The 18,587-nt window shown below is 39.6% G+C and overlaps 1 protein-coding gene across 1 annotated transcript in view; it reads left to right on the top strand.

Annotated features, from left to right (window-relative positions):
- Positions 1 to 18,064, top strand: part of TMEM165 (transmembrane protein 165) — a 109,974-nt gene extending 91,910 nt beyond the window's left edge. The window contains exon 5 of the mRNA XM_053703959.1: positions 16,328 to 18,064. Within this exon, the coding sequence (XP_053559934.1) occupies positions 16,328 to 16,404 (77 nt within the window). The 3' untranslated portion in view covers positions 16,405 to 18,064. The remainder of the gene's footprint in view (positions 1 to 16,327) is intronic.
- Positions 18,065 to 18,587: the final 523 nt, after the last annotated feature.

Raw genomic sequence — 18,587 nt, 5'->3', positions numbered from 1 at the left:
CTAACTTCTTGCCGGGCACTTCAGTGCACTCCTCGGCCATCAGTGGCGCAGTGTATGGAGGTCATCGGATTAATGGTAGTGGCAATGGACATCGTTCCGTTTGCTCGCTTACGTCTCAGACCACTGCAACTGTGCATGCGCAGACAGTGGAATGGGTATTATGCGGATTTATCTCCTCCGATAAATCTGGATCTAGAAACCAGAGAGACTCGTCTTTGGTGGTTGTCACAGGATCATCTGTCCTAGGGAATGTGCTTCCGCAGACCAGCATGGGTCATAGTGACGACGGACGCCAGCCTCTTGGGCTGGGGTGCAGTCTGGAATTCCTCTGAAGGCTCAGGGTGTTTGGACTCAGGAGGAGTCCCTACTTCCAATCAATATTCTGGAACAGGGCAATATTCAACGCGCTTCAAGCTTGGTCTCAGCTGGCCTCTGCCAAATTCATAAGATTTCAGTCGGACAATATCACCACTGTAGCATATATCAATCATCAAGGGGGAACAAAGAGTTCTCTAGCAATGATGGAAGTTTCCAAGATAATTTGATGGGCAGAGAAGACTTTTCATCTGGGGGAGTGGGAGCTCCATCCTGAGGTGTTTGCGGCATTGATTCGTCAATGGGGCACACCGGAATTGGATCTGATGGTATCTCGTCAGAATGCCAAACTGCCTTGTTATGGGTCCAGATCAAGGGATCCCCAAGCAGTACTGATAGATGCTCTAGCAGTACCTTGGTCGTTCAACTTGGCTTATGTGTTTCCTCCTTTTCCTCTCCTGCCTCATCTGATTGTCAGAATCAAACAGGAGAGGACTTCGGTAATCTTGATAGCGCCTGTGTGGCCACGCAGGACTTGGTATGCAGATCTAGTGGAAATGTCATCTCTGCCACCATGGAAACTGCCACTAAGACAGGACCTTCTCATTCAAGGTCCGTTCCAACATCCAAATCTAAATTCTTTGTAGCTGACTGCCTGGAGATTGAACGCTTGATTTTATCTAAGCGGGGATTCTCTGAGTCGGTCATTGATACCTTGATTCAGGCTCGGAAGCCTGTCACTAGGAAAATTTACCATAAGATATGGCGTAAATATCTTTATTGGTGCGAATCCAAGGGCTACTCATGGAGTAGGGTTAGGATTCCCAGGATTTTGTCCTTTCTCCAAGAAGGATTGGAGATGGGATTATCTGCTAGTTCCTTAAAGGGACAAATTTCTGCTTTGTCAATCTTACTACACAAGCGTCTGGCAGATGTCCAAGACGTTCAGTCTTTTTGTCAGGCTTTAGTCAGAATCAAGCCTGTGTTTAAACCTGTTCCTCCGCCATGGAGTTTAAATTTAGTTCTAAATGTTCTTCAAGGGGTTCCGTTTGAATCCATGCATTCCATAGATATTAAGCTTTTATCTTTGAAAGTTTTTTTGTTTTTAGTTGCTATCTCTTCTGCTTGAAGAGTTTCTGAGCTTTCTGCGTTACAATGCGACTCGCCTTATCTTATATTCCATTCTGATAAGGTGGTTTTGCGTACTAAACCTGGATTCCTTCCTAAGGTTGTTTCAAATAAGAATATTAATCAGGAAATTGTTGTTCCTTCTCTATGTCCTAATCCTTCTAAGAAGGAGCGTCTGTTACATAACTTGGACGTGGTTCGTGCCTTGAAGTTTTACTTACAAGCGACCAAGGATTTCCGTCAAACATCTTCTCTTTGTTGTTCTGGAAAGCGTAGGGGTCAAAAAGCTACGGCTACCTCTCTTTATTTTTGGCTGAAAAGCATCATCCGTTTGGCATACGAGACTGCTGGACAGCAGCCTTCTGAAAAAATTACAGCTCATTCTACTAGAGCGGTGGCTTCCACATGGGCTTTTAAAAACGATGCTTCTGTTGAACAGATTTGTAAGGCTGCGACTTGGTCCTCCCTTCATACCTTTTCCAAATTTGATACTTTTGCTTCTTCTGAGGCTATTTTTGGGAGAAAGGTTCTTCAAGCAGTGGTGCCTTCTGTTTTTAGGTATCTGTCTTGTCCCTCCCTTTCATCCGTGTCCTATTGCTTTGGTATTGTATCCCACAAGTAAGGATGAATCTGTGGACTCGTCATATCTAGTAGAAGAAAAGGAAATTTATGCTTACCTGATAAATTGATTTCTTCTACGATACGACGAGTCCACGGCCCTCCCTGTCATTTTTGACGGATTATATTTCTGTTTTCAAACTTCAGTCACCTCTGCACCTTTTTTAGTTTCTCCTTTTTCTTCCTATACCTTCGGTCGAATGACTGGGGGTGTAATCAAGGGAGGAGCTATATAGACAGCTCTGCTGTGGTGCTCTTTGCCACTTCCTGTTAGCAGGAGGATAATATCCCACAAGTTAGGATGAATCCGTGGAATCGTCGTATCATAGAAGAAATCAATTTATCAGGTAAGCATAAATAACAAAGTGTAGAATTCAGAGTATCTATCTGAAATCAAAAGGTAAGAGTCAGTAGGTGAAAGAACTGGCTTTTCTTTGTTGACAAGGAGACCTAAGTGTTGGTGGAGTGAAGGGAAAGAACAGTGGAATCCTGATGCATGAAAAGAACATCGTCTGGCTAAATTAGACGGATTTCTCTCAAATGTAACAAAGCTATGACTGGTTTCAGGATTTTCGTAAACATCCAAGGAGCTGAGGAAAGGCCAAAAGTCAGGCAAGTAAATTGCCAAAGATGATTGATCTACATGAAACAGAGAAAAAATATCTGGTCTGAATAAAATCTGTTTAGGTAAGCATTCATAAGGTCTAAATAACACTTAAATGTGTGTCTTGGAGGCAATCCCAGAGGAGATGAATTCCCTCCATCTTGAAATGTTGATAAGCAATAAAAGGGGTTCAGGCTTATCAAATTTATCACAGAAGGGAAATTATAGGTTTTTTGAACGTTTTCAGGGACTTCCCTGTTGCTTGTTATGAAAGCAGAGAAAGCCTTTTGGAATTTACTGTAATTTGTTCTTGAGTACTGAAGAAGATAGGGTGAGGAAAAGACTATTGAATGGGATTGGTTAAAAAAATGTGTAAGGACACCTGAGACTGATTGGAGTACCAACGGGTGTGATGTTATTAGAGTCCAGTTGTGATAGAATAAAGAAGTCTGCTGTCCACTTTTTTTGGAATCTAAAAAAGGGGAGAAAAATGTAACTCAACCTGCAGTGAATCTTCTGTGAGATCTTGTTCTGGAGTTTCTGGGATTCCAAGGTCTCCCTCTTGATGGAGAAAAAATGTGGTTGTTTGGTTGAACTGCATGTTTTGGAAATGGGAACGACTTGTGGAAGGATGGCAGCCAGAAGGGTGTCTCCTGTCTCTTCCGGGCCCTTAGAAAAAGTGTGGCTCATTGTACAAGATTTTTTGATTAAATTATTTGACCTTTGAATAGTGTTGAATATATTAAGGTAAGAGTTTAGGTTTTTTTTTAATATAATTTGTGCCAAAAAGGCGGCCATGGGCTTCTGAACCTAACTCAGGATGCATAAGCTGCCATGTTAGTCGAAGCGTTTGACTACAAGACATCTGTGCTCCGTGGCCATTTTCAAAACCTATTGCCGTTTGTACCCATGCATGTACATCAGAAGGATCAAGTGGGGATTGGTCAGCAACAGCTTGATCTGACATCTCAACATTTTTGTTAAAAAGGTTTATCTTGGCATCCTTAGTATTAGTATCGGGAGAATTAATACATTAAATATGAGAATTGTTGGAAAGGCAGGGTCTTGGGCATTCTGCCCTAAGATTAACTGTGACTTCTTTTGGGAGAGGTTTTCTTTCATGTAATTGGCAAGAGTCCATGAGCTATTGACATATGGGATATACAATCCTACCAGGAGGGGCAAAGTTTCCCAAACCTCAAAATGCCTATAAATACACCCCTCATCACACCCACAATTCAGTTTTACAAACTTTGCCTCCTATGGAGGTGGTAAAGTAAGTTTGTGCTAAGATTTCTACGTTGATATGCGCGTCAGAGGGATGTGAAGGGAGTATCACCTATTGAATGCAATGGTTTTCCTCACAGTAGATCTATTTCATAGGTTCTCTGTACTGGTTTGGCTATCTGCTATATGTGGATGGGTGTCTTTTTGGCAAGTATGTTTTTATTACTTAAGACACCTCAGCTATGGTTCGGCACTTTATGCATTAATATAAAGTCCTAAATATATGCATTGTACTTATATTTGCCATGATTCAGGTTTCAGTATATTTCCTTTTGCAGACTGTCTGTTTCATATTTGGGAAATGCATTTTTTAGGAAAACTTATTTCTTACCTGGGGTGTAGTCTTTTTTTTTTTTCAAATTGACTGACATTTTAAATTTGCGGGCAGAATTAGGCTTGCGAGGGCGCAAAATGCCAAACTATATTGTGTCATTTTTGGCGCGAAGTTACGTTCGATGACGCAAATTCGTAATTTCCGGCGTCTTTGTTGAGACAGTCCTTTAACAAGGTTGCGTTTTCAATGACGCGAGTGTGTTATTTCTGGACGTTGGCGCCAAAAAAAATTCTCCGTTTTGTGCGTCTTACTTGGTGCCAAATATTTTCATTATTTAAACCCCATTCCTATATGCCTCTTGGGTTTTTTTTGTTTTTTTTCTCTTTCAGAGGGCTATGCGGTTTGCATTTTTTCCCCCATTCCTGAAACTGACATATAAGGAAATTGATAATTTTGCTTTATATGTTGTTTTTTTCTCTTACATTTGCAAGATGTCTAATTCTGATCCTGTCTCAGAAGTCACTGTTGGAATCCTGCTAACTGATATCAGTTCTTCCAAAGCTAAGTACATTTGTTGTTATGCTGTGGTTTGTAATAAGTTGTCATGATAAACTTTTACAGAGAATGTGTCCATCAGTAATAGTACATTGCCTGTTGTTGTTCTTTAAACTTCTAATGTACAAAAAATATACCTGTGAATTACTAACAATTTATTGCTGTTTTTATTCAGAAGGCTTTGTCTGCCATCCCGCCTTCTAATAAATGTAACGGTCTTTTTAAACTTCTCATAAGTTGATGAAATTTCAAATGACCGACAACATACTGAATTATCCTTCTCTGATGAGGATCCATCTGATTCAGAAGATCCTTCCTCAGATATGGACACTGACAAATCTACTTATTTAATTAAAATTGAGTACATTCATTCTTTGTTGAAGAAGTGTTCATTATTGGATATTGAGGAGACTAGTCCTCTTTATATTAAAACTAGTAAACGTTTAAATTATGTTTATAAACCTCCTGTGGTTATTCCAGAGGTTTTTCCAGTTCCTAATGCTATTTCTGATATGTTTTCTTAGGAATGGAATAGGCCTGGTACTACTTTTATTCCGTCTTTAAGGTTTTAAAAATTGTATCCTTTGCCAGCAGTTAAGATTGGAGTTTTGGGGAAAAATCCCCAAAGATGGGGCTATCTCTACTCTTGCTAAACGTACTACTATTCCTATGGAAGATAGTATTTCTTTTAAGATCCTTTAGATAGGAAACTTGTATCTTATCCAAGGAGAGTTTATTTTCAGGTCTTTTTCTTAGGCCTGCAATGTCTTAGGCTATTGTTGCAGCTGCTTCAACCTTTTGGTTGGAAACATTAGCACAACAAGTATTGGATCATGATTTGTCTAGCATTATTAACATGCTAATAATTTCATTTGTGATGCGTTTTTTTTTTTTATATTATCAAGATTGATGTTAAATCTAGGTATTTAGCTATTTTAGCTAGAAGAGCTTTGTGGCTTAAATCTTGGAATGCTGATATGACTTCTAAGTCGAGATTGCTATTTATTTCCTTCCAAGGTAATAAATTATTTGGATCACAGTTGGATTCTATAATTTCAACTGTCACTGGGGGGTAGAGTTTTTTTGCCTTAAGATTAAGATCTAAGGGTAAATCGAAAGCTTCTAACCGTTTTCGTTCTTAAATAAGGAACAGAAATCTAATTCTTCCCCAATGGAATCTGTTTCCAATTGGAAGCCTTCTTCAAATTGAAATAAATCCAAGCCATTTAAGAGATTAAAGCCAGCCCCCAAGTCCGCATGAAGGGGTGGCTCTTATTCCAGCTCAGCTGGTACGGGGCAGATTAAGATTTTCTAAGATGTTTGGATCAATTCAGTCCAAAATCATTGGATTCAGAGTATTGTCTTTCAGGGGTACAGAATAGGATTCAGAGTAAGACCGCTTGTGAGACGATTTTTTTTCTCACGCATTCCAGCAATCTCAGTAAGGCTCAGGCTTCTTGAAGTGTGTTTCAGGCCTGGAGTTATCTGGGGTAATCATGCCAGTTTAGTTTCACGAACAGGGTCTGGGGTTTTATTCAAATCTATTCATTGTCCCATGAAAGACAATTCATTCAGATCAGTTTTGGATCTAAAAATTTTGAATAGATATGTAAAAGTGCCAATTTTTCAAAATGGTGATTATAAGGTCTATTCTGCATTTTGTTCAGCAAGGGCATTATGTGCCCACAATAGACTTGCAGGATGCATATCTTCATATTTTATTTCATCCAGATCACTATCCGTTTCTGAGATTCTCTTTTCTAGACAAGCATTACCAATTTGTCGTTCTTCCGTTTGGCCTAGCCACAGCTCCAGGAATCTTTTTCAAAGGTTCTAGGTGCCCTTCTCTCTGTAATAAGAGAACGGGGTATTGTGGCGTTTCCTTATTTGGACGATATCTTGGTACTAGCTCAGTCTTTACATTCTGCAGAGTCTCACACAAATCAACTAGTGTTGTTTCTTCAAGACATGGTTGGAGGATCAATTTACCAAAAAGTTATTTGATTCCTCAGACAAGGGTCACCTTTTTAGGTTTCCACATAGATTCTGTGTCCATGACTCTGTCTTTAACAGACAAGAGACGATTAAATTGGTTTCAGCTTGTCGGAACCTTCAGTCTCAATCGTTCCCTTCAGTGGCAATGTGCATGGAAGTTTTAGGTCTCATGACTGCAGCATTGGACGTGATCCCCTTTGCTAGTTTTCATATGAGACCTCTCCATCTTTGTATGCTGAATCAATTGTGCAGGGATTATACAAAGATATCACAATATCCTTTAAATCCCAATGTTCAACTCTCTCTGACTTGGTGGTTAGATCACCATCGTATGATTCAGGGGGGCCTCTTTTGTTCATCCAACCTGGACCGTGATCACAACAGATGCAAGTCTTTCAGGTTGGGGAGCTGTCTGGGGATCTCTGACAGCACAAGGGGTTTGAAAATCTCAAGAGGCAAGGTTACCAATCAATATTTTAGAACTCCGTGCTATTTTCAGGGCTCTTCAGGTTTGGTCCCTATTGAAGAGAGAGCCGTTCATTTGTTTTCAGACAATGTCACAACTGTGGCATATGTCAATCATCAGGGTGGAACTCACAGTCCCCAAGCTATGAAGAAGTATCTCGGATACTTGCTTGGGTGGAATCCAGCTCCTGCCTAATTTCTGTGGTTCATATCCCAGGTGCAGACAATTGGGAGGCGGATTATTTCAGCCATCAGACTTTACATGCGGGGGAGTGGTCGCTCCATCCAGATGTGTTTTCTCAGATTGTTCAGATATGGGGACTTCTAGAAATAGATCTGATGGCTTCCCATCTAAACAAGAAACTTCCCAGGTACCTGTCCAGGGATCCTAAAGCGGAGGCAGTGGATGCATTAGCAGTTCCTTGGTGTTACCAACCTGCTTATATTTTTCCGCCTCTGGTTCTTCTTTCAAGAGTGATTTCCAAGATCATCATGGAACAATCGTTTGTGCTGCTGGTAACTCCAGCATGGCCTCACAGGTTTTGGTATGCGGATCTTGTTCGAATGTCCAGTTGCCAACCTTGGACACTTCCATTAAGGCCAGACCTTTTTGTCTCAAGGTCTGTTTTTTCCATCAGGATCTCAAATAATTTAAATTTGAAGGTATGGAAATTGAACGCCTAGTGCTTAGTCATAGAGGTTTCTCTGACTCGGTGATTAATACTATGTTACAGGCTCGTAAATCTGTTTCTAGGGAGATTTATTATCGAGTTTGGAAGACCTATATTTCATGGTGTTCTCATAAATTCTCCTGGCATTCTTTTAGAATTCCTAGAATTTTACAGTTTCTTCAGGATGGTTTGGATAAAGGTTTGTCTGCAAGTTCCTTGAAATGACAAATCTCGGCTATTTCTGTTTTATTTCATAGAAAAATTGCTAAGCTTCCTGATATTCACTGTTTCGTACAGGCTTTGGTCCGTATCAAGCCTGTCATTAAATCAATCTCTCCACCTTGGAGTCTTAATTTGGTTTTAAAGACTTTACAGGCTCCTCTGTTTGAGCCTATGCATTCTTTGGACATTAAACTACTTTCTTGGAAAGTGTTCTTCCTTTTGGCCATCTCTTCTGCTAGAAGAGTTTCTGAATTGTCTGCACTTTCTTGTGAATCTCCTTTTTTTATTTTTCAGCAGGATAAGGCAGTTTTGCGGACTTCATTTAAATTTCTTCCTAAGGTTGTGAATTCTAACAACATTAATAGAGAAATTGTTGTCCCTTCTTTGTGTCCTAATCCTAAGAATTCTTTGGAAAGATCCTTAAATTATTTGGATGTGGTTAGAGCTTTGAAATATTATGTTGAAGCTACTAAAGATTTCAGGAAGACTTCTAGTCTATTTGTTATCTTTTCTGGTTCAAGGGAAAGGTCCGAAGGCTTCTGCCATTTCCTTGGCATCCTGGTTAAAGCTTGTAATTCATTAGACTTATTTAGAGTCGGGCCAGGCCTCGCCTCAGAGAATTACTGCTCATTCTACTAGATCAGTCTCCACTTCGTGGGCATTTAAGAATGAGGCTTCAGTTGATCAGATTTGCAAAGCAGCGACTTGGTCTTCTTTGCATACATTTACTAAATTCTACCGTTTTGATGCATTTCCTTCTTCAGAAGCGGTTTTTGGTAGAAAAGTTCTTCAGGCAGCTGTTTGTTTGATTCCTCTGCTTATGGTTAAGTTTTTTTTCTTTTCATCATGAGAATAACTTATATTTTGGGTTGTGGATTAATTTTCAGCAGAAAATGGCTGTTATTTTATCCCTCCCTCTCTAGTGACACTTCCGTGGAGTTCCACATCTTGGGTATTGCTATCCCATACGTCACTAGCTCATGGACTCTTGCCAATTACATGAAAGAAAACGTAATTTATGTAAGAACTTACCTGATAAATTATTTTCTTTCATATTGGCAAGAGTCCATGAGGCCCACCCTTTTTATGGTGGTTATGATTTTTTTGTTTAAAGCACAATTATTTCCAAATTCCTTTGTTGATGCTTTTTACTCCTTCCTTTTATCACCCCACTACTTGGCTATTCGTTAAACTGAATTGTGGGTGTGGTGAGGGGTGTATTTATAGGCATTTTGAGGTTTGGGAAACTTTGAACCTCCTGGTAGGATTGTATATCCCATACGTCACTAGCTCATGGACTCTTGCCAATATGAAATAAATGAATTTATCAGGTAAGTTCTTACATAAATTGTTTTTTTTATATAACATTCAACATACTCTGCTATATTTGGGACATGAAACTAATGCCGCCTTGTCTGAAGGGTTTACCACAAGATTCATATAATATTGGAGTAGAGCATTTTTTTAGATTTTTTTTTTTTTTTTTTTTTTTTTTTAACATCTTAGTTTAGATACAATTATCTAAAATAGTGCTTTCAAATTTTTATTAAAATGCTGATCCTCAGAAGAATCATAATAGGAATCATCAGAGGAATCAGATAAACTAGAATCAGGATTATCATTAAGAGTATTATAAATACTTTTAGCATCTTTTTTCATGTGAACGGAGTAAGACTCATAGGTGCCTTTTTTTTTTTATATGATGCTTGGGGGCTTAATAAATCTAAGCTTACATTATCATTGCCTGAATGATACAAGCTAACATTTGAAGGCAGACCTCCTACTTGGTGAAACTGATCAATTTTGCCTTTTTTTGCAGGCCTTTTCTAGTTTTCTCGGCTTGTAATAATGGCATAAAATTAAACATTTTGTCATACATTTTTACATAAATCTGTGCATAGAATTGTTGACAAGTTTGCATAGACTTCTCAGTAACTAGAATGTCTTGCTGAGGCAATGCACAGAATTGTATGAGTTTGTAATAAAAACAGAGGAAATAAAAAATAAAGGTAAAAACTTTATTTGAAAAGTATGAAATGAAAGATAGACCATTTTAAATGTCAATATAAAATATAAAAATGAATGGATGTTAAGAGGGAAGGAGAGAAGAGGGGGGCGGGATTAGAAACGTAAATTGCAGTGCAGGAAAAGACAGAGAGATGGTGCTCAAGCTGAAAAGATAGAGTACGCGAGAAGGTAAACAGACAATGAAGTGAAAATACTCTGGATTTGCAGCCGGATCTAATAGCAATTCGAAAAAGTAAGAATAGCACAACAAAAGAAAGGCATCACAGATATTACTTCAGAAAATAATGGTGGAAAAGGGAAAAAAATAAAGAGCATGAAAGAAACAGGTTATGTAAAAGAGAATAAATTGTTTAAAGGGGTACTAAACCTAAATTTTTTCTTTCATGATTCAGATGCATGCAATTTTAAGCAACTTTCTAATTTACTCATATTATCAATTCTTTATTCAATTGGTATCTAAGCATAATCTAAGCATAGAAACCTGCCCATTTTTGATTCAGCACCTGGATAGCGCTTGTTAATTGGTAGCTAAATGTAGCCACCAATCGGCAAGCGCTACCCAGGTGCTGAACTAAATATGGGCCGACTTCTAAGCTTATTTTCTTGCTTTTTCAAATTAAGATATCAAGAAAATGTAGAAAAATTGATAATAGGAGTACATTAGAAAGTTGCTTAAAATTGCATGCTCTATCTGAATCATGAAAGATAAAATGTGGGTTTAGTATCCCTTTAAGTTGAAAAATTAGGAAAATATGTAGGAGAATAAACTATTTAAACGCAATAGATAATATATGCCCAGAGTCTACTTAACTGTAGCAAGAAGAGAGCTTGGACAGTATATGGTCAGTTTATGATCAATATCTGTGATTTGGCATCTACACAGTTCTAATTATGGTCTATTAAAGATATTGCAGCCTTTTAAGGTTAAAGTGATAGTAAAGTTTAATGATTTAAAGCCCAGTATTTAAAAATAATCTTAATAACAGGGGCACTTAAAGTCATTAAACTTTATACAAAGATGCTTCTTTTTTTAAAAAATACTTACCATTTCATTATGCTCCAGCTGTTCCTGAGCTGCAGGCATTCTGTCTTCATATGGTAACAATGCACAATCGGTTGTCCATTACCAAATGAGTGCAGATTGTCATTTTGTTACAGGCCGTGACACATTGTTACAGATAGTGATAGAGAATCTCCTTCAGTGCGGGTGGGTGGCACAGAGGCGAGGGAGGGAGTGGTCCTAAAATAAAGTATGGAAGGGACACTACAGAAAAAAGAAAAATCAGGGTGGGGGGTACCTTACAATCGTTGATCATGAGTAGGGGTGAGGTGGGCGGACTTCTACACTACAGGAAAAAAAATTGCACTGAAACTGGGTACTAGCAGACCTCCTATATTTAGAAAAATGTTTCCCATAGACGCCACTACACGGGACTTATGGCAGACGGTCCCTAAGGTGGAGGGAGCAGTTTCTATTTTAGCAAAGCGTACCACTATCCCGGTTGAGGACAGTTGTGCTTTTTCAGATCCAATGGATAAAAAATTAGAGGGTTACCTTAAGAAAATGTTTATTCAACAAGGTTTTATTTTACAGCCCCTTGCATGCATTGCGCCTGTCACTGCTGCGGCGGCATTCTGGTTTGAGGCCCTGGAAGAGGCCATCCATACAGCTCCATTGACTGAAATCATTGACAAGCTTAGAACACTTAAGCTAGCTAACTCATTTGTTTCTGATGCCATTGTTCATTTGACTAAACTAACGGCTAAGAATTCCGGATTCGCCATCCAGGCGCGTAGGGTGCTATGGCTTAAATCCTGGTCAGCTGACGTGACTTCAAAGTCTAAGTTACTCAACATTCCTTTCAAGGGGCAGACCTTATTCGGGCCTGGTTTGAAAGAAATTATTGCTGACATTACTGGAGGTAAGGGTCATACCCTTCCTCAGGACAGGGCCAAATCAAGGGCCAAACAGTCTAATTTTCGTGCCTTTCGAAATTTCAAGGCAGGTTCAGCATCAACTTCCTCTGCTTCAAAACAAGAGGGAACTTTTGCTCAATCCAAGCAGGCCTGGAAATCTAACCAGTCCTGGAACAAGGGCAAGCAGGCCAAAAAGCCTGCTGCTGCCCCCAAGACAGCATGAAGGAACGGCCCCCTATCCGGCAATGGATCTAGTAGGGGGCAGACTTTCTCTCTTCGCCCAGGCGTGGGCAAGAGATGTTCAGGATCCCTGGGCGTTGGAGATCATATCTCAGGGATATCTTCTGGACTTCAAAGCTTCTCCTCCACAGGGGAGATTTCACCTTTCAAGATTATCTGCAAACCCGATAAAGAAAGAGGCATTCCTACGCTGCGTGCAAGACCTCCTAGTAATGGGAGTGATCCATCCAGTTCCGCGGACGGAACAAGGACAGGGTTTTTATTCAAATCTGTTTGTGGTTCCCAAAAAAGAGGGAACCTTCAGACCAATTTTGAATCTAAAGATCTTAAACAAATTCCTCAGATTTCCATCATTTAAGATGGAAACTATTTGGACCATCTTACCCATGATCCAAGAGGGTCAGTACATTACCACAGTGGACAAGGATGCCTACTTTCACATTCCGATTCACAAGAATCATCATCGGTTCCTGAGATTTGCCTTTCTAGACGGGCATTACCAATTTGTAGCTCTTCCCTTCGGGTTGGCTACAGCCCCAAGAATTTTTACAAAGGTTCTGGGCTCTCTTCTGTCGGTTCTAAGACCGCGAGGCATAGCGGTAGGTCCTTATCTAGACGACATCCTGATACAGGCGTCAAGCTTTCAAATTGCCAAGTCTCACACAGAGATAGTTCTGGCATTTCTGAGGTCGCATGGGTGGAAAGTGAACGAAGAAAAGAGTTCTCTATCCCCACTCACAAGGGTTTCCTTCCTAGGGACTCTTATAGATTCTGTAGAAATGAAGATTTACCTGACTGAGTCCAGATTATCAAAACTTCTAAATGCTTGCCGTGTTCTTCACTCCACTCCGCGCCCTGCGGTGGCTCAGTGCATGGAGGTAATCGGCTTAATGGTAGCGGCAATGGACATAGTGCCATTTGCGCGCCTGCATCTCAGACCGCTGCAATTATGCATGCTCAGTCAGTGGAATGGGGATTACACAGATTTGTCCCCTCTACTAAATCTGGATCAGGAAACCAGAGATTCTCTTCTCTGGTGGTTATCTCGGGTCCACCTGTCCAAGGGTGCCTTTCGCAGACCAGATTGGACGATTGTAACAACAGATGCCAGCCTTCTAAGTTGGGGTGCAGTCTGGAACTCCCTGAAGGCTCAGGGATCGTGGACTCAGGAGGAGAAACTCCTCCCAATAAATATTCTGGAGTTAAGAGCAATATTCAATGCTCTTCTAGCTTGGCCTCAGTTAGCAACCCTGAGGTTCATCAGATTTCAGTTGGACAACATCACGACTGTGGCTTACATCAACCATCAAGGGGGAACCAGGAGTTCCCTAGCGATGTTAGAAGTCTCCAAGATAATTCGCTGGGCAGAGTCTCAATCTTGCCACCTATCAGCAATCCATATCCCAGGTGTAGAGAACTGGGAGGCGGATTTTCTAAGTCGTCAGACTTTTCATCCGGGGGAGTGGGAACTCCATCCGTAGGTGTTTGCTCAATTGGTTCATCGTTGGGGCAAACCAGAACTGGATCTCATGGCGTCTCGCCAGAACGCCAAGCTTCCTTGTTACGAATCCAGGTCCAGGGACCCAGAAGCGACTCTGATAGATGCTCTAGCAGCTCCTTGGTTCTTCAACCTGGCTTATGTGTTTCCACCGTTTCCTCTGCTCCCTCGACTGATTGCCAAAATCAGACAGGAGAGGGCATCTGTGATTCTGATAGCGCATGCGTGGCCACGCAGGACCTGGTATGCAGACCTAGTGGACATGTCATCCTTTCCACCATGGACTCTGCCTCTGAGACAAGACCTTCTCATACAAGGTCCTTTCAATCATCCAAATCTAATTTCTCTGAGACTGACTGCATGGAGATTGAACGCTTGATTCTATCAAAGCGTGGCTTCTCAGAGTCAGTCATTGATACTTTAATACAGGCACGAAAGCCTGTCACCAGGAAAATCTACCACAAGATATGGCGTAAATATCTTCATTGGTGTGAATCCAAGAATTACTCATGGAGTAGGGTTAGGATTCCTAGGATATTGTCCTTCCTCCAAGAGGGTTTGGACAAAGGATTATCAGCTAGTTCTTAAAAGGGACAGATTTCTGCTCTGTCTATTCTTTTACACAAGCGTCTGGCAGAAGTTCCAGGCCTTCAGGCATTTTGTCAGGCTTTAGTTAGAATTAAGCCTGTGTTTAAACCTGTTGCTCCTCCATGGAGCTTAAACTTGGTTCTTAAAGTTCTTCAAGGGGTTCCGTTTGAACCCCTTCATTCTATTGATATCAAACTTCTATCATGGAAAGTTCTTTTTCTGATGGCTATTTCCTCGGCTCGGAGAGTCTCTGAGTTATCTGCCTTACATTGTGATTCTCCTTATCTGATCTTTCATTCAGATAAAGTAGTTCTGCGTACAAAACCTGGGTTTTTACCCAAGGTGGTTTCTAACAAGAATATCAATCAAGAGATTGTTGTTCCATCATTATGTCCTAATCCTTCTTCAAAGAAGGAACGTCTTTTGCATAATCTAGACTTAGTCCGTGCCTTGAAGTTTTACTTATGAGCTACTAAAGATTTTCGTCAAACATCTAACATGTTTGTTGTTTACTCTGGACAGAGGAGAGGTCAAAAGGCCTCGGCAACCTCTCTTTCTTTTTGGCTTTGGAGTATAATCAGTTTAGCCTATGAGACTGCTGGACAGCAGCCCCCTGAAAGGATTACATCTCATTCCACTAGAGCTGTGGCTTCCACCTGGGCCTTTAAAAATGAGGCTTCTGTTGAACAGATTTGCAAGGCTGCGACTTGGTCTTTGCTTCATACCTTTTCCAAATTTTCCAAATTTGATACTTTTGCTTCTTCGGAGGCTGTTTTTGGGAGAAAGGTTCTACAGGCAGTGGTTCCTTCCGTTTAAGTTCCTGCCTTGTCCCTCCCATCATCCGTGTACTTTAGCTTTGGTATTGGTATCCCACAAGTAATGGATGATCCGTGGACTGGATACACTTAACAAGAGAAAACATAATTTATGCTTACCTGATAAATTTATTTCTCTTGTGATGTATCCAGTCCACGGCCCGCCCTGTCCTTTTAAGGCAGGTCTAAATTTTAATTAAACTACAGTCACCACTGCACCCTATGGTTTCTCCTTTCTCGGCTTGTTTCGGTCGAATGACTGGATATGGCAGTGAGGGGAGGAGCTATATAGCAGCTCTGCTGTGGGTGATCCTCTTGCAACTTCCTGTTGTGAAGGAGAATATCCCACAAGTAATGGATGATCCGTGGACTGGATACACTACAAGAGAAATAAATTTATCAGGTAAGCATAAATTATGTTTTTTATTACATAATATATCCGGCGGTTTTTTATTACAAAAGTGGGTTTTCCAGAACCACCCTCTGTGCTCTACTGAGCGGGTCTGGTTTTCCCTCAGAGCGCATCGGGCCAGCTGTCTAGTCACAGCCTGACCGCGCCATTACATTAAATGCAGCTCGCTACTGCTGTCAGACAGAGCAGGAGCGAGCTGCATTGAATGTAATGGCGCGGCCGGGCTATGACTAAACAGCTGGCCTGATGTGCTCTGAGGGAAAACCAGACCACAGTAGAGCACAGAGGGCGGTTCTGAAAACCCCTCTTTTGTAATAAAAAATCACTGGATATATTATGTAATAAAAAACTAGCACTAATATAATGTTATATAATTCTGCACTATGTGCAGAATTATATAACATTATTTTTTAGGTTTACTGGTACTTTTAAGTGTGGTATGATCAGAAGGAAGAGCAATCTTGTGCAGAGAAATGGGAAGCGGAATTCTGTGGTCATTGTTTGGAGGAATAGTTTGAGCACAGAGATCGTTGTGCTTTAGCAAGCTAGGGTAGGTGGGAAAGAATGTTTTTTGAAACAAATAACTTAAGCTAAATACTATTATGTATATATTAAGTTTGTTCATAGAAGAAAACATATTTTTAATATAAAAGTTATTCCTAATTTTAATTTTTTTTCTTTTTATTTCTCCTCAGTGACAATCGTTGGCGGCGTTGTGTTCCTGGCATTTGCATTCTCTGCATTATTCATCAGTCCTTATTCTGGGTTTTAGCATTATTCATTTTCTTAAGCTTGGGATGGATGCACCCTTTTTCATACTGTAGTTTTGTATATATTGTAAATTTTAGCCATAATACCTTTATGTACAAAATCACCCAATGTCAGAGACTTTGTTTATGAATGATTGCTTTATTTTGCAGAAGTATTAACAGTTTGACAGGGGCATGCATTATTTATATTTTTTTTAATACAGACCCATAACAAAATCAAGAGTTTGGTTTTTATCACAGCTTTTTTTTCTCTACATGTTTCATATTGTGGACAGAAAAGACTCAATATTTACTAATTAACTTGTCAATATTTGACCAGCTTTTCATGTTCAATGGCAGCAGAACACAGATACATGCAGCTATTTTCTGTAATGCTAAAACTGCAAAGTAAATTAAAGGGACATGAAACCCAAATTGTTTCTTTCATGATCAGGCAGATCATGCATATTTAAACACCTTCCAATTTCCACCTATAAAATTTGCTTCATTCTCTTGGTATCCTTTTCTAAAGTAACCAATGACAGGATGCATAGATGTGCAGCCACCAATCACCAGCTATTTCTTTCATACATTGCTGCTCCTGAGCCTACATAGTTATGGTTTTCAACAAAGGCTACTAAGAGAATACAAAGCAAATTAGATAATAGAAGTAAATTGGAATGTATTTTTTTTTTACAATTGCATGCTCTATCTGAATTAATTTTGACTTTACTGTTCCTTTTTAAGTATTTTTATTTGCTTATATATTAGTATGAATTATGAAAAGGATGAAGTAATTTCTGTTTCATAATCTGTTTCATATCTACATTATTCTTATTTGATAGAACATTTTTTGTAAACTTGCTAAATAGTTTCAAATGAAATTGAACAGTTTTGTTTCATGAGCTCTGTAATACTCATCTTTTATACTTAGCAGCAGCATCATACCTGGATTACCTATTTTCCTATACTTGCAATTGTGGCTTCTCATATACAGATCATGTCCCTAATATTAAGGAGCCTCATTACGGTGGTATGTGTGTTGACAAAAATTGGATTAAGATTCAGGTAGCTTTGAAATGTATATAATTGTGTTGGCACTGTACAGAATGTTATACTTTATGAGAATGAAGCAACAATCTTTTGACGAGAAAAGCTGTATGACTCAAGATGTGATATCCTGTCCATATAGATTGTAACCTGTTAGCCAGTAACCCATTAGAACTCCAGAATTAAATAAATTAGCACTCCAAACACAATGTATAAAAAACACAGTGGCATACTCTTTACTTGTGGAGAATACTGTTAAATACAACTCCCCCTCTTCAGATTGTGTGCATGTTCATACTAATTGCACAGATAATCATATTCAGAATTGCTGTTAGATGTAACATCAGTCAAAAACTGGTTTATTTGATATTCCGTTGACATTTTCTAATGCGGTTTCCAATGGAACATAAACAGACAACAAGCAAACTGTTTTCTGATGCTACCACATATTTTTGTTTATGGATGTAGTGAGAGTGGAGTGAATGTATTCAAGACTTTTACGTATGAACTCTGCAATAATATTTGAATGAAATGTTTTCTACTGCTGAATTCCAAAGGAAATCTTGATAAAAGCTATACTGTGGGGATATTATGAAATGGTAACTGTAAATTATTAAAACTATTTTAAGTGTTCTCTTGCTTGTGTGTTTTTATTCCCACATAAAATATATGAAACGCCTTTTGTCGGTCTTAGTTTTGTAGTGTGCTTTAGTGTCATGAGGTCTTGTTTCTCTTATGTGCCTGCTGTGACATCCATAACTGCGGTTTCGGCTCTCTGGAACAATGATTTCTTTCATGTAATTGGCAAGAGTCCATGAGCTAGTGACATATGGGATATACAATCCTACCAGGAGGGGCAAAGTTTCCCAAACCTCCAAATGCCTATAAATACACCCCTCACCACACCCACAATTCAGTTTTACAAACTTTGTCTCTTATGGAGGTGGTGAAGTAAGTTTGTGCTAAGATTTCTACGTTGATATGCGCTTCTCAGCATTGTTGAAGCCCGATTCCTCTGAGTACAGCGAATGTCAGAGGGACGTAAAGGGAGTATCACCTATTGAATACGATGATTTCTCTAACGGGGGTCTTTTTCATGGGTTCTCTGTTATCGGTCGTAGAGATTCATCTCCTACCTCCCTTTTCAGATCGACGA

The sequence above is a fragment of the Bombina bombina genome, chromosome 2 (assembly GCF_027579735.1).
Source record: "Bombina bombina isolate aBomBom1 chromosome 2, aBomBom1.pri, whole genome shotgun sequence".
In the NCBI taxonomy this organism is placed as follows: Eukaryota; Metazoa; Chordata; class Amphibia; order Anura; family Bombinatoridae; genus Bombina; species Bombina bombina.
This window is presented reverse-complemented; position numbering and strand designations above follow the sequence as displayed.